We start from the raw sequence: 16,668 nt of genomic DNA on the forward strand, positions 1-16,668 counted from the left end.
GCAGACCCTTGTGTATTCTCAAGCAGGGAAAGGGCTTTCCGCACATAACCCCTGAATTGTGATTCCACGTTGTGAAAAAAGCATAGTTTCCCCCTACATTCTTATAGGGTTATAGAATGTCCAAAATAAGATAATTCTAAGAGGACTGTCTCAATTCTAAAACTGTAAGTGATTAAATATATCTCAGTTATAAGGAAACTGTTTACGTACCCAGTAATTGTCAAGTGGGCAAAGGATGTCTTCTAATAAGTTAAACAGATGGAAAGATAACTCTCCTTCCCTCCTCCCATGTTTCCTGAGTGCCTACTATGAGTCAGGCACCGTTCTAGGTGCAAGGGACACATCAGTAAATAAAACACACAAAATCCCTACTAGCAAGGAGGAGGTTACCTTCTAATGGAATCCGATAAATAAACAAATGAGAAAAGATATATTAGGTGGTGAAATTTCTCTGCAGAAAATCAAAGCAGGGTAAGGGGAGATAAGAGACCAACAGGAAATGGAAGTGACTGTTAAGATAGAGTGGGTGGAAAGGCCAACGTGATAAGGGAGTGATAAGATGAGCAAAGACCTTAAGGAAAGGAAAGAACAATTATGTGCTATGGAGTGAAGGATGTTCCAAGCAGAGATAAGAACAGGCCTGAAGGCCCTGGCACCCCTGAGAGTATCAAGGAGGCTAGACTGGCAGGAGCCCAGGGAGGTACGGGAGGTAGCTGGAGGTGGAAAAGGGCAGAACTGTCAGGTCAGCTGGGCCTTGTGGGTTATAGTATGGCCTCAAGGAGCTTATCCTGAATGCAATAGAAAGCCACGGCAGGGCTGGAAACAATGCAGAGATACTATCTGGCATGACCTGATCTGACTCATGCTTCTAAAGGACCTTTATTTCCAAGAGAAATAAAGAAATCTCAGGAGTCACATGGCATGAGTCTTTTAAACCAAAAAACTACACAAACAGTTTATTTGATAAAATACAGTTATAGTTTTAGACAAGATAATCTGTGTCAAGTTTCTCTAGACAAAGGTAAAACTCATTTCAGTTTTTCTTAAAGTAACTGCAGACAGATGGCTCCCCTGCACTTGATTTCATGTTAAAAGAACAACAGTAGCTGCTTCTAATAAAATTAAAAAGAAAATAAATGCACATGTAATAAAATTAAACTTAATAAATGCTTCTAATTGCAGGTGTGTATGTGACCCTATATGCCTCTGGGCTATTATCATATTTTGCTGTGTATAATGTGCACCGATGTTTTTGGCCCAAACTTTCAGGGGAAAGAAATCTTCCGTTTTAATTTTTTAATTCAATTTTTAATGTATATTTAGATACTTGGGTTTTTTTGTATAAATTTTAGCATTTATTTTTTAACATATTATGGCACAAACAATTTTATGTAACAAATAATTACAAAATACAAGAACAGATACGAGGTACAAGACATTTTGTGTACTGGTAACAAATCAGTACTACGCCCGCATAATGCACATCCTTATTTTTCCCTCAAAATTTAGGGCAAAAAGTGCACACTATACATGGCAAAATACGCTACTTACTGGAACTGAAAGCACACTCTACATTTCAAAGCACGATCCCTCTCCCCAAGGTCTAAAATCCAATTGGCCAGTGACAGTGAACTTAAAGGAAGAAAAAGTAAAAAAGGAGGCAATATCACAAAGCCAGGAGGCTACCATACATCAGAGGCATGATCCTGGCTCTTACTGTGGCTGTGACTGAGACAGGGGACACAGCAGAGGCTGCAGCGGGGTGGGGTGGTCAGAGGCAGGAAGCTCAGGGAGTTTTACAGGGAACGGCTGTGGTGGGTGGGGGAGGTGGGGGTGGAGGATGTGAATAAGGAAGAGGCAGATAGGAGGTTAGGAAGGCTCCTGAAAAGGAAACAGCTAAGTTTTCCCATGACATTCTAAATCTTCACTCTCTCCCAGGCTTTTTCTAAAGGCTTGGGTTTGGGAGCCCACAGAGAGGGGATCTTACCAAGCCCGTGACTGCTACGGTAGTAGGGCTTGACCTCTGAACTCCTATAGCCTTATCTGCACACAGGCTGAGGTACAAGGTGCTGTGCTCGGCATAGAGCAGGCACCCAACTGTTAACTTCCTTTCCTTCTATTACCTCCAATTCTGAAATGAAAGTTATTGTCTTACTTGTTCCTTATGACCTTTGAAACAATTGTTGCTAGAAAGGAAGGCACGAAGTTGTGAAAATATATTGCGTTTTTCCCTTAAAGCCCAAGGCCCAAGTATAGACAGCCTTACCTGACATAGAGAGAGATGGGCACCATGGTGTTCAGAACAATGATGTAGCCCCAGAAATTGAGGAATCCACGGTAGGAGGGGGTAGAGTCTTCCCCATCATAGAGGTACCAAGAATAATTGCCAACTTGAGCTTCCCAGTAAGCATGGCCAATGGCAAGACCCGCAGAAAGCAGGCTGAGAAGCACAAAGATCTAGAAGACATACGATATTTAAGTGTATTCTGAAGGATTTCCCGTTCCATGCATTTCATAGATGCTACCTGACCTTGCTCAATACTTCACACGTTTATGCTAATTTAGTAGTCTATAAAAACAACACACTTAAGATAAAAGCAGTGCCCTAAGAATGTTTGAAAATCTATTGGATGTCTATGATTGATCAATTTATCCTACATTCCACATATGAGGAGAGGTTTTATTCCAAAATTGTATTTCAGAGGAGAAGATAGTGTCTTACAGTCAAATCCTTAAACACACCCATATTTTATCGCATTCCCTTAATTAGTTTTATTTTGAACAATAACATACTGTTTGGAGAAGATACCTTACCTGAGGTAGGAAAGAATTTCAAACAATGTTTAATGGAATGCTTCTAGGTAATGTTTGATGGAAATGATTTTTTTTTTTTAAGGCAAGGAAATTTCACCCAGATTTGGGTCATTATTCTTGAAAGTTTAATGATCACTTGAGGTTTAAGATCATTTAAGAAGCAATTTAATAAGTATTCTGCTGTGGAAATCATGATTATTTATATACTTAAGGAATGAATGAATAAGGCAACTGTCCCAGTAGTATTTGGGTATTTGTGGGTAGTAATAAAATTTCCAGGGACAGATTTAAACTTCTGGACACAGATTCCGAAAGCGCTGCATCTCGAAACCCACTGGCACGGAGGGAGAAACGATGAGCCCACTGTGAGTGCTCCAGCCGTAGCCAAGACAATGACATTGACGGTGTGTGTGAGAAGTTCAAATACAGTTCTCATGAAATGTGAGAGCAGGGGAACAGTTGTTTCTTAAATATACTACTTTTATGACTTTAAATATGTACGTGCAATTAAAGGATTATAAGTATTATATGTTCCCTAAAATTTATATAGTCAAATTAAACAAAACACTTGAAAAAGCATTAATTCTCTGTGGGAAATTGGAGGACTGCTTAATATTTGGGCCACCCTAACTGAGCAGGCCCAAGATTGCTATCCTTAGCAGACCTGCTTGCCAGCGTGGCCCTTGACTGGCATCTGGGAACTTAGATTTTGAGACCGTTTCTTGACTCCTTTTTCTTATGCTCTGATGAGAATGGCTCTTTAAGTCTCTTTATGTACACTTTACACTGACCATCCTCTTTCCTCTGGGGAATCTGGAAATTTGGTCATTGCAGGCTGATGCTGCCTACGTGACCAGACCCCAGTACAAGCCCAGGCACTGAGTCTCTAATGAGCGTCTCTGGTGCAGACAACATTTCACACGGGCTGTCACAAATTGTTGCTGGCGGAATGAACTGTGTCTTGTGTGTGTCTCAACTGGGAGAGGACTCTGGAAGCGTGTGCCTGGCTTCTTCCAGTCTTTGCCCCACGAGCCTTCAGCCTTTGCTGATCTTACTGCCATAAGTTACGATAAGTCAGAGCTGTGAGCACAACTATACGCTGAATTCTGGGAGTCCTCTCTAGTGAGTCATCAGACCCGGGGCTGGGCTTGTGGACCCGCAACACAACTTAGATTTAGGGCTTGCCTTATTTATGGATTCGTACAGTATATGTCAAAAAAAAAAAAAAAAAAAAAGAAGTTTGCTTTTAACAGGACTACCCCTGTGGAAGCTAACTGTAGTAAAATCAACCCTACCTTAACTTCAGGAGCCCGGCGCCATTAACTAATCGAGTACCCTGGTTTTCCAAATGGTCACTCCAGTCAGCAAAATAATCAGCCAGGGCACCCTACAACTTGAATTTCCATTCCCAAGGGGAGTCTCGTAATAGAAGGAAGGGAGTGCATTTCTGAGAAAAAGTAAGGGAAGCCTCTTCCCCCCACCCCCACTCCATCCCACCACCCCCTCTACCATCCAACCTTGAAGTGATTCATGCATTTTTCCACCTGGCCTACAGAGGTAAGATTTCTTTGCACTAGAAAAATATACAACAACATTAGAGCAAAAGACAACAATCTAGCCTCTGCTTTATGGAAAAAGAAAATAAATACCGTGTAAACCATGTAGTTCATCAGATAATCAATTTTAGTTCTTTTAAATCTGGTTTTCCCACTATTCTTCATTATTTTAGTGTCAGCACCTAAAAATGGAAAATTCAATATGATCAACTCATGTGAAAATCAATACACGGGCCTACCAACAAAATTACTCTTCCCTTGCTTTCGCTGGAGAAAGAACGGAAAAGTCATCCTCTCCACCTTCAATCTTAAAAGCAGCTATCAGACCAATTTCCCAAGAACCTCTGAAAGTACCTGCAAAAATGACCAATCCATGGCAGAAATCGGTGTTCCGGATTACACAGCCACGTAACAAAATTTTATCGGCATCCAAAGGAAAACTTGTGTTTCTCCAAAAGAGCGTCCCTGTAAACTTATCTAGTCGGTTATTGGGTTCTTCACATTCAATAAAACCTTTAAAAAAGAGAGGATTTGTGTAAGTACTCCCATGTGAAAGATTTTCGGCTTCAATTGATGGGGACCAAATCAAACAGCTAAAACTTAAAAAAAAAGTAAGATGTGTTTGCACAAACCATCAAATGTTGCCAGTGAATTTTCTCTTTGGAGATACTGGTGTGTGGCTTCAAGTGCCATTTTGAACTTTAAATTGGTTTCTCTAAAGAGAAAGAGAGGGGGAAGAAAATTAAATAGACAAATTTTGGAGTTCAAAAGGGAACATAAAGAAAATTGTACAAGGTAACACTAGACGTATCTAGAAGCAAAAGCTAATTATTTTTTTCCTTTTGTTTTCTTTTTCTGTTTGCAAACTCTTTGTTCATCTTGGAATTTCAGGTTTGCATGAGGTCATCCCCTGAACTAGAGAAAAACTCCTGACTTGGGACATGTCGGTCCCCTTCGCTGTTTGCCACTGTGGGTGGGCCATTCCTCAATCAATGTGTTCCTTCCTCCTTCTAACTTAACTCTCACCACCAGCCTTACACTATCAAACTGCTGTTTACACACGTATCTTCTAATGTTTAATCATACTAAGCTGATGCTACAAATCACATTTTTTACAGAAAGTGTCTCGACTGTCAACTTGTCGTTTTCCAGAGTGAAGAAGTGGATTCCCTGTCTGAGAGATAATTCTGTCTTACAAATCCCAGCTCTTGGCACGTCCCGCCCACTCAGTGTTCTCACTCATGGGAATAATAGCTGTTTCATAGCTAAGGCTGAACAATCACCTGACAGACTTATGGAAGAACAAAGAAAGATCTAGGTCTCACTCAGGTGATCTCAGCTCTCCGCAAAGAAGCTCAGGCACACCCAGGGCGGCAGGGACGGGGTTTACGCCAGAGTGGGAAACGCAGGCGTTGGCCTTGAGAGCCAGCCCGGAAGAGGCGTCCCGACTCTGCCACTTACTGTGTGGCCTTGGGCAGGCCACTTCACCTCCTGGGCCTCCGTTTCCTCAGGGGGAATCTTAAGGGAATCTTATTACTTGTCTCACACAGTTGTTGAGGAGATTAAATGAGCTAAAACATAAAGCTAACCCAGTGACCTAGTAAGCACTCAATAAATACATTGAAAACTGGTCAAAAATAGAACTTACTCCCTTTTGAGGGGTAGCCTAATAATCAAAACCAGCAAAGGGAGAATTCAAACCGTCTATTGGCACAGACTTTGAAAATCTGTTCTTTTTTTTCTAGAGTAGGTTGTATTAAGAGTCATTCGCATGTGTCTGAACTCTGCTCAGCTGTTCACAAAGCACTCGGCTTGTTGTCTGCCCTTGACCCCTTCACCTCCTCTGAAAGGGGTGGGGAGGCAGGTCTGAAAGCACCATTTTACAGAGATTGGTCAATGAGGGCCACTGCTGGACAGAGAGAGCATGGTAGAGGCCAGGCCGGCTCTCAGGCCTTCTTGTCCAGAGCGCATGGCTTCCCAAGTCATGACTGTGCCTTCGACGGAGCTTTCGCACGGGCCCACCTGAGCCCACTTACCCATCCAGTTCGGCCGTTTCGACATAGCAGAGGCTGTTGGGTTCCGAGCTGGACAGCAACAGTATGTCAGCCTGTTGGAAACAAAATGCGCCTGTGACACAGAGACCGGGCGAAGCTGAGCACCGGGTCCGCTGGAGAGCAGAGCAGGAGAGAGGCAGGTCTGGTCCACTTACCGGAATAAAGTCGTTTTTCTTCAGACGAATGACATCTCCCACTTGAATGTCCTTCCACTTGGCAATTTTGAACCTACACATGAAAAATGAAGATAGATTATTGGTTTTTTAAAAAAAGTTACTGGCAAGAGATTTGGAATTTTTTTTTTTCAGGAAGCCAAAGATTCTGGGAAAACATGTAAATCACAGGGAAAAGTTTTGCTAAAAGTTCAGCCATTTAACCAGGAAGCCACATTAAGGGGTCACAAGAATCGGGTTATCCTCTGAAGGAAGTGATGATGATGGTGAGGAGTTGGATGTCTTCTTTCCATCCTAGGTCATGTAATGAAGGGTTAAGGGGGCTACTTAAATGTGTGGCAAGGAGACACTTGACACCCCCTTTTGTTTTTGCTTAAGTCCTATGTTCGCCGCTCTCCTGTCCTCGTTCATCTCCGTGATCCATCACCTCCCCCGTGGCAGGCCCCGTGTGGACCCAGGACAGGAGCACGTCATGGCTCCCACATGGGCCACCTGGAATCCTCAGGGAACTTCAGAGTTTAACCTATCTCTTTAATAAGGAGGTATCACTTTTATAATAAGTCTAATAAGGATATTGGTAAAATAGAAAATAAAAAAGATGATTATCTTCATTATTAAATTCCATAGGCAATACCCATTTAAATTTCGAACAAATCTACATTTTAAAAAGCTTCAAAATATAGTCTGTTTTAAAGGTTTTCAGCCCTGACTGGAGTGGCTCAGTGGATTGAGTGCTGGCCTATGAACCAGAAGGTTGCCAGTTCAATTCCCAGTCAGGGTACATGCCTGGGCTGTGGGCCAGGTCCCCAGCTGGGAGTGTGTGAAAAGCAACTGATCTATATATCTCTCACACATTGATGTTTCTCTCCCTCTCTTTCTCCCTTCCCCTCTCTCTAAAAATAAATAAATAAAATCTTTTAAAAAATTTCCATACATAAAAAAGGTATTCCTAACAGATATTATCAACCTATCACCATTAGTAAACTTAATTTTTTGGAGGCAGGAATTCAATTACTCCATTTGTCCTCCAGGAATTTATGAATAAAAAAGACCTAGACATTTTAAATATATTTTAGATATATGCTTACATGCTGGTTTCCCCAATTCTATAAGACTTTAATACACAATTCTTAATCCCAGGATTTTTTAAAAATTCACTTATTTTTCAATAAAGGAAGTTGTAGTCAGATTACATGTCAATATCTCTAAAACTGTAAATTAGCAACATACATGTGCTTCTCAAGTGGTAAGTAAACAAGTGAACACCTTCTCGTCACCGCTTTTTGCAGGTGACAGAGGCGATTCTGTTGGACTCTTCCATGGTGATGTCTGGGTCCCCTTAGGGGGTCCTTGTAGTCCTGCCCCATCAACGCTCAATCCCCACACAGGCTGGACCCCACTCCAGGGGCTGCTAGGGCCACAGACCTGCTTGATATGCAACCCCAACTCCCAAATTCAAGGCAACTCAGAGCTACTCTACCAGTTAGAGGAGTTAGACAGGCTGCGGGCTAGTGAGCTACCTTCAGAACAGTGATTCCAAGGGACTTCGAAGGCAACCTCTGGCACAGAATCCATTTACTTGTGAAGGGGAAAAAGCCACCTATACATATTTATAGACCAATATAATCTACATCCAAACTGGACATAGTGGGAGTGGGGCTATAAACCAGGTTATTTTCCTCAGTGTTGACACATAAAGTCTTTGACTTGGGCCCGAGTCACTATTTTTAGCGCTTGACTTTGGAGTTCTGCCACAAGGTGCTTGCTCAAGAAACAACTCATTACTGGCCGGTGAGCTGGCACTTGGGTCCCAGTTGACCGTGTTAATTCAAACACTTGTTGAGCGCTCTCTGTGTGTCAGAGGCGTTGGTGGACACAAAACAAATACTCGGGACAGTCTCCTCGAGAAAGTTAGAGTTGGAGACAAAAGATGAGACACCCACACCAATAACTCAAACAAAATTCAGATCCTAATGAGAAAGATGAAAACAAAATGCTCTGAAAGAGTGCAGTGAAGACATCACTCCAGCTGGAGAGCTGGGCAAAGCCCCGAACAGCAGGGCTGGGGAGCAGCAGCAGAGGTGGGAGCAGCACATTCCAGGCTGAAGTTGTGTGAACACAGGAGCTGATGACGCAGCCCAATTGGCCACCGCCCATAATGCAAACTGGTAGAGCCTCCAGGTCACAAAGGGAAACCAAGTCTTAGGGAGTGAAGAGAGGCCTTGTGTGAAAGGGTGAGTGCGCTGAGAGACTTCTAATGATGATCTCCAAGTATGTGTCTAGGCATCCCGACACATTATAGCCTTGTAACTCCGTTGCCAATGACAGACCGTACCTGCCATCCTTAATGACTTCACATGTCCTATTGTTGACTTCCTTATCCATTTTATGGCGAGCCTTCAGAAGAGAGAGGGGGGAAGTTTATTTTAATAACCTCAAAATGTAAAGCATTAATGCCAAACTAAAAATTAGCTCGCAGCCATGAGGAGAAAGTTGCATGGGAGATCCTTCTTACCACATCGTCCACCAGGTCTTTGATGGCCGTGATGCCCAGCACCATGAGCAAAGGCACCAGGGTGGTGTACCACGCCAGGGTCGTGATCTGAGGGATTGCCTGGAAGGAGGAAAAAGGCATCCATGTGTGCCCGTGAAGGCACAGCTGACCCACAGGTAACTGCTAATTCTAAGCTTGCTAATTCAAAGTCTAATCTCCTTCATCACACAAGTCTGCATCCTGCAGAACATGCAGAAAAGGTATCTAAGCATCCACTAATCTTCCTACAATCTGATTTCTCTAGCTTCTGGCCTCCTGGAACAGAGCCCAGAGGACAGTGGCTCCTGGAATTGTATCATTGTGACCTTAAGTGGACACCAAGGAGGCTCTGTAAGATGAGTGCTCCAATTTTGTTGTGTGTGTGTGTGTGTGTGATAATCATAATTAACCAGGGGAGGGTAGAATGGGATGTGGGTGAAAGGAGTTCTTGAACTTTCAGGCAATGCATCTGGCAGGCTCTACACTGCTGGGTGCTTAGCCCCAGCTCTCTGATGCAGGCAAAGAGGGCAGTGGGTGTTGGGTGGCTCTGAAAGCTAGCGACTGGAAGGGACATCTTTGGGGGCACTAAGAGAAAGCACTTCCTTCACTGTCGTTGCTATTGGTCCAGGCAAGATAGAGGCTGGCCTTGCAGGAAGCCCCGCCTCCACCAAGACAGCATATGAATTGGAACAAAAGATTTGGAAGCAAATCTAGTCAAGATCTTTTGTAACCATCTTGTTGATCATTGGGTCTTACAATGTACTGGCTGGAGTCAAGCTCCTGGACCCAAGTCCCGCCCAGTGCTATCTACCACCATGGGCCATGGGACGTTGAGCATGCTCCTCTGTCTTGCCAGGCCTCAAGTATTCTGTGCAAAGCAGAGTTTACAATAGTACCTGACTCAGCGCACAAGAATTGAGTGAAGTGACAACACAAGGAAAGGGCTGTCTAAGGCTGTTCCTAGTACCCTAAGTCGCATTGCTGTCCTCTAAAGAATTGGAGCACATGGCAAATAAATAGACCACATTCTTGTCTATATGTGTAACTCCCCCTTTCCCTGCTGGAAGGAAGGAAGAGAAAAGTAGCCCACTCTTCACACTGCGGTACTTTATAATTTGTAGTGTTTATCTCTACAAGCCTATCTCAAAGGTCCCTCCTGATAACGTGACCATGGTCCAGGCAGCAGGTCTTACATTCTACTGAACCTGATGAGTATCTATTTCTCTCTCTCTCTCTGACGGTGTCTCTTTCTCTGTTTCTCTCTCTCTCTCCCCTCCACTTACCCTTTCTCTCTCCTTCATCTCCACCCAGACACACACATGCTGCCATTTTCACCAAACCTCACTGGGTGAATCCCAGCCCGTGAGACTATTTTCCAAATAAAGAAGGTGATAAAACCAGGTGGATATGCGTCCTTTGTGGCCTGCACAGGAGATGCTAAAGGGCGGCACTCCCAGCGGCAGAGTCCCCTTGGTTACAATGACAGTTCCTAAGCAGATAAAATCAATGCTGTCTACATAAGTGAATTTTTTTTTGCCACAATTAAGAAAAAATAAAACTAAAAAAAATAGGCCTTTTCCAATGTAAAACCACTGCACAAAGATAGTTTCCTGAGACTTATGACCAAATTGTTAATGAAAATCAATAATATTCTTGGGGAAAGTAGGCATTTAACTAAAAAATAAAGGACATGCATAAACAATAGATTGAATTTTAAGGTACAAATAATTTTACAACGTGACGAGTTTAACTTGATTCGTGGCAGGAAAGCCAATTTTCACAGTCATATCAGCATAACAGGGAACTTTTAAATACCGAGCTGGCCAGTCGTGTGTATGAAGCACATTCCCTTGTGTGCAGAACGCTGACGTTAACATAAGAACTTTCCAGATTAGTCGCATTATATGCATCCGCAACTTAAATGTTATTGAGTCACCATAATTCAAAACAGACTTTAAGGTATCAAAGGGCACTACCTGTAAGATAAGAAGGACCAGGAAATAGAAGTTGGCTGCTCTCTTAAACTGCTCAAACAAATTCATCGGTAGGAAGGTAAACGCATTGTACTTGTATGTTTTGATTGCATTGCTCTGTTGGAAAAAAATGAGAAAATCATTCAAAATCACGCCACACATTTATCACAATGTACACCCGTCTGCAAAAACCACTGAGTCCTATGGCCAACAGTGAGTGACACAGAGATGTCATTTGTCACTCAGAAAGATACTGAGATTGCCTTTAAGCTTTTAATTCTAACCAGGCCTCCCAACGACTTAAGACACCTTGGAGGCTTAAGTCAGAGACAGTATCAAGAGGCAGATATATCATCCAGGAGTCTGAGGAGTCCAACTGTGACCAGACGGGCCCTGCTACATGCTTGACCCCTTACACTCAGTCTCTTAGCAAATGGGATGAAGGGAGATGTCGACATGGGTGGCAAAGCAGGAAAGGAAAGGGGCACTTTCGTTTAAGGGGGGATGGAGGCTGCTGTGTAAGAAAGAGTACAAGACATCATTGTGGGCTGAACTGTGGACCCCAAGAAGATATGCTCAAGTCCTACCCCTGACACCTGGGGATGCCATCTCATTGGGAAATGGGGTCTTTGCAGGCATAATCAAGTTACAATGAGGTCAGCCTGGATTAAGGTGGGCCCTGATCCAGTGACCGCTGTCCTTTGAAGCAGGGGAAATTGGACACAGAGAAACACACAGGAAGAAGTCCAGGTGAAGACAGGCAGAGATGAGAGCGATGATTCTACAAGCCAAGGAATGGCAAAAACTGTCTGCCAGCATCAGCAGCCTGGCCAGCGCTCAGAGCAGACGGTTCCTCCCATCCGCCGGAAGGAGACAGCCCTGCCAATGCCTTCCTTTCGGACTCTGGCCCCTTACAAATACATTGTAAGACAATGCATTTCTGTTGTTCGTAACCACCCAGTGTATGGTACTTTGTTACAGCAGTCCTATGAAACTAATACACATAATATTTAAGCCCACACTTAACAGGTGTTCTTTATCATATTTCAGAGGTAATCAGCATTTTTGAGGTGAAAATACCTTTGAAATCTCTGAACTGATCACAGGCAGTGGAAGGGTGGATAAGTTATTAAGATTCCTTTCAGTCCTGGCTGGGTGGCTCATTTGGTTGGAGCATCGTCCAGTACACCAAAAGTTTGCAGGTTGGATCCCCAGTCAGGCCACAGATGGGAAGCAACCTACTGATGTTTCAATCAATGTTTCTCTCTCTCTTTTAGATCAATAAACATATCCTCAGGTGAGGATTAAAAAAAAGAAAGGTTCCTTTCTATTTTTTCTTACTTTCAAACATAAGGCTTTTGTGATATTGTTGTATATTCTTTCACATTTTAATGAGAGTTTTGCAAATACATAGGGAAATTTGCCATCTGCATAATATTATTTTGTTTTGATTGGAGCCACCCCTTTACGGCCTCGGGGCAGTCACACTGACAGTGAGGAGTTCCATAAAACTCACAGTGATTGTCCGTGGCCCCAGGTCAGGGGTATCTGGAAGCAGGTACCACATGCAGCTAGTAGGCATGCTGGCCATGGGGCAAAACTGGCTTTTGGTACAGAAAATACAGGCAGTCAAAGTCAACTTACCGCATATTTACTCTCCTTAATACAAAAGAACTTGGTGTTCATAAAATGAGGCTGTTCGTGGAAGCTTCGATCATTTGCTTTGACTTGCCATGTACACTCTTTAAAAAAGAAAGATGAAAAAGTCCATTAAGTAGATAATTAGCATGTTGTTTTGAGAGGAACTGTGTCCTTCCTGGATTAGTGCTAAAATCTTAACCCTCACCCCTGTCTTAGAATATGACCTAATTTGGAAATAGGGTCACAGCAGATGGAAACAATTTAGAATGAAGTCATTAGGATGGAACTTAACCACAAATGACTAATATCCTTATAAAGAAATAAATCTGGGCACAGAGAAGCACATAGAGGGACGATGATGTGAACTCACAGGGGAAAGACCTGCTACAAACCAAGGAGAGAGGCTTGGAACAGATCCTTCCCTCCCAGCCCTCGGAAGGAATGACCATTGTCAACCCCTTGAACTTGGACTTCTAGCCCCCAGAATGGTGACATAAGAGCTTTCTGCTGTTTAAGTCCCCAAGCCCCCCAGTGTGTGGTACTTTGTTCCAGCAGTTCCAGCACATCGATGGACACGTTGTCGCCTGTCCACAGAACAGTAGAATTCTAAAAGAGCAATCCTCGTTTAACTGTGGCCCTGATAGAAGTCCCACAGCTCTGGAAGGTCACAGCTAAATTATGTTTTCAAACTCATTTACTTGTCTTTAACAACACAGCAGTCCTAAGGGAACTCATTTGTAGCATTTATAACCCATTAAATATTTAGCTAATGAATAAATAAATCAAAGAAAAAGGGCATCGCTGACGAATTCAACCGTTTGGAGCCCCGATCAGATGTCAGTGCTATGCAGTGGTTTATCCTGATCTCCGGTACCCATCTCCTTTACAAGTTCATTTCCTGTACTTAATGTCACATCTACCATTCAGTCACCATGTCTAAATTCCAGGGCACTCAAGAAAGTCCCCAGCTTCTCCGCTGCTGGGGGGGAATCATCTCTCACCCAAAAGTGTTTCTTGAAACACTTCCCCCTAGCCCCACCCCACAGTACTCTGTCTAACCCGATTCTCCTTGGGGATAGTTTGTGCTCCAGTTATTGGAAGATGTGGTCTCCCGGTTTAAGAGAACAATTCTCAACTCCGTGGAAGCCTGTTGTGTGCCAGCCGCCTTCCCCTTTTCCTCCTTTCTACCCTTCAGCCAACCACATTCCTAACATCTGAGCTCATCATCCTCTTGTTTGGTAAACAAGAACCCCAAACATTTAACATCAGCCAGCTGTGGCTCAAGATCTTCCCCATATCTGGTAAATGTGTATTCAAAACATGTAAATATTGCTACACAAGGCCCCGAGTGCTCCCACGGGCAGCAAGCACTTCGATCTCTGCCGTGTGGAACAGGAAGTAAGCTTGGCCGGGCCCCCAGCCCTCCATGGCTGGCTCTGAATTTTGCTCACAGACACACTGACGAACCAGCAAGTGGCATTGGTTGGTATGGACTTTAGCAAACCAGAGGGGGGAAAAGGTCAACAGCTTAGTGTCAAAAAGAAAAAACAAACAAACAGCCAAACAGGAAAATGGGTAAAGGGTGTGACTAGACAGTTCATACCCAGGGAAATTCAAATGGCTCTCAAATGTGTGAAAAGATACTCAAGTGCATAAAAAAAAAGGAGTGCAGTTTCTTCAGTGGGGCCCCAGCTTTCATCCTATAGTGGTGAAACATCAGCCAAGAGTAAAGAAGCGGGTGACACGCTGGGCTGAAGAGAGTGGAGGAACGGGCCCTCGCAGGCGGCCTCTGCGAGAGCATTCGAACAGGTCTATCAGACTGTCAGTCCCCCCACTGACCGAGCAATCCCACTGCCAGAGCTTTACCTCCCCGTGTATACACTCACACACCGGGGAAGTGGCAGAGGTCAGGGCCGGCGATTCAACGCAGCCCTGTGGATCGGAAACAACCTAACGCAACCATGAGTAGCCAGTTGAACATCTGCACAGTGAAAGCCTACGCAGTCTGCAAAAAAGGAGGCAGCTTCACATGTACTGATTTCCAAGGGAAAGATTTCCAAGTTACACTGAGTGACAAAGGCAGAGGGGGTCTACTGTACTGAGCTGTCAGCTGTGTGACACACAGAATTAACACACGGCAGGAATGCATGCATGGCACACACACATGTGTGTCATGTGTATGTGTATCTATGGGTATATAAGAGCACATCTGTAAGTCTTCTGTGCACATACAAGTGTTTGTGTATCTCTGGGAGGACACTGGGGAAACTGGTAACAGCATTTAAACACGTGTTCACTTAACTATTTGTGAATCTATGTGCTTGTGTTCTGTGACTTTTCAGAATTTAAAACTATAGTAAAAAATAAAAATAAATGAATCAAGAAAGATTTATAAGGCAAGCCAAAATGAATGGTAACAATAGAAGGGAACTAGCACAGGATGCTGCTGGCAGTGAGAAGTACCAGGACAGGCAAACAAGAGAAGCTGTGACGTGACCAAGTGAGCCAAGCCAAGGTCTCCGCAGGGCCCGTGGCCGGTTGTGGCCTGAGAGGCGTCAGGTTGGGGGCAGGGGTATCACGGAGAGAAGTGCAACTTGTCTGCTCCTCACCCCGATGCCAGGAGGGCCCTGCCTTTCCCGGGTCACTGATGCATGCTGGCCACTGTGTTGTGCGTGTGCTGGGCCCTTCTGCTGTGACCTGGGCCCAGCGCAGCCAACAGGACACAAGGGGCAGGACAGAAAGTGAGACTTAACCAGTGATACAGCCAGCCCTGCCTGGGAAAGGGGATGCCGTCATCCTCCTCGCGTCTAGTCTTCCTAGGTTCTCCCCATGCTCACAGTCTCTGAAGTGTGTGGGTAGGACAGCGCAGGTCAGCTGAGACAATTGTACCACTGTCACAGTGCTTCTCAAAGTGAGGGATGCAGACCAGCGGCATCACCAGAGGGCTTTTACAAAACGCCCGTTGTCAGGCACCACCACAGACCCGGCATGTCAGGAACTCTGGGCACTGGCCGGCAATGCGAATCCAGGGGATTTGCAAGCACACTTGAGTTTGAGAACCACGAACACGGAATAAAGTAGAACTGGAACCCATGCCCAAGAGAAACCATCTATGGCTCAGACACAGTCCCCACCTCAAGGAGCCCACTGTCCCACCAGGGTAGGGGAGGGAGATGCCTAAACACAGACCTCCATGAAAGACAGTATATGACGTGTAAGATGACGCAAGGATAAAGATCAGCAGTTGGCAGTATGGGAGCCCCAAAGAGCAGCAATAGGTCTGTCCAGGGGATGGTGGTGGCAGGGAAGACATTTTGGAAGGGGTGCCCCTTGGGTGGACTCTTAAAAGCTATCTCCAAATTATGCCCATAAGGGGAGAGGAGAGAGATTGATAACCAAAAGCCAAAGGCAGGAAACGGCCTGCCTAGCTTCAGATGCAAAGAGCTGGGTATGGGGGACCACAGAGTGGCTCCCGGGAAGGACAGGAGACAAAATGAAAGCCAGGTGGATAGATGGGGCCTGGTCCACCACGCCAAGGGCAGGGGAGACCCAACCCGGGTCTCCGGGAGGGTGGGGCACGGGCAGAGGGTGGTTTCCCGGGTCACACTGGCAGCCGAGAGCAGGGTGGAATCGAAGGGAGCCAGTCCAGAGGCAGAAGACCAGTATGGTCATTGAACGGAGTGTTGATGGGCGCCTGACCCAGAACTGAGGGACTGGAAATGGAGAGAAAACAGAGTCAAGAACTACAGAAGGATGGGGAAGGCTCGACCGGCTTTTGGGAAAATGGGAAAGGTTAGCCTGAAAGCGAAGCACAAGGCCAAACGCTGTGCTTGCCTTTGACAGAGGGGGGAAAAAAGGAAAAAAATAAAAACCCTCCTTGTTCCTGGCCCTTTCCACACAGAGTACGGACAAGCTGCATCACCT

The 16,668-nt window shown here is 44.6% G+C and overlaps 1 protein-coding gene across 4 annotated transcripts in view; it reads right to left on the reverse strand.

Annotated features, from left to right (window-relative positions):
* ATP8B1 (ATPase phospholipid transporting 8B1) overlaps positions 1-16,668 on the reverse strand; it is a 112,699-nt gene that overhangs the window by 30,195 nt on the left and 65,836 nt on the right. For all 4 annotated transcript variants that reach the window (XM_053913401.2, XM_053913400.2, XM_053913399.2 and 1 more), the window contains exons 3-12: positions 12,748-12,845; positions 11,107-11,220; positions 9,113-9,211; positions 8,933-8,994; positions 6,580-6,652; positions 6,407-6,477; positions 5,003-5,085; positions 4,725-4,883; positions 4,464-4,552; positions 2,267-2,457 (exon numbers count right to left, since the gene is read on the reverse strand). In XM_053913401.2, the coding sequence (XP_053769376.1) occupies positions 2,267-2,457; positions 4,464-4,552; positions 4,725-4,883; positions 5,003-5,085; positions 6,407-6,477; positions 6,580-6,652; positions 8,933-8,994; positions 9,113-9,211; positions 11,107-11,220; positions 12,748-12,845 (1,039 nt within the window). The remainder of the gene's footprint in view (positions 1-2,266; positions 2,458-4,463; positions 4,553-4,724; positions 4,884-5,002; positions 5,086-6,406; positions 6,478-6,579; positions 6,653-8,932; positions 8,995-9,112; positions 9,212-11,106; positions 11,221-12,747; positions 12,846-16,668) is intronic.

Source organism: Desmodus rotundus, chromosome 10, assembly GCF_022682495.2.
Source record: "Desmodus rotundus isolate HL8 chromosome 10, HLdesRot8A.1, whole genome shotgun sequence".
In the NCBI taxonomy this organism is placed as follows: domain Eukaryota; kingdom Metazoa; phylum Chordata; class Mammalia; order Chiroptera; family Phyllostomidae; genus Desmodus; species Desmodus rotundus.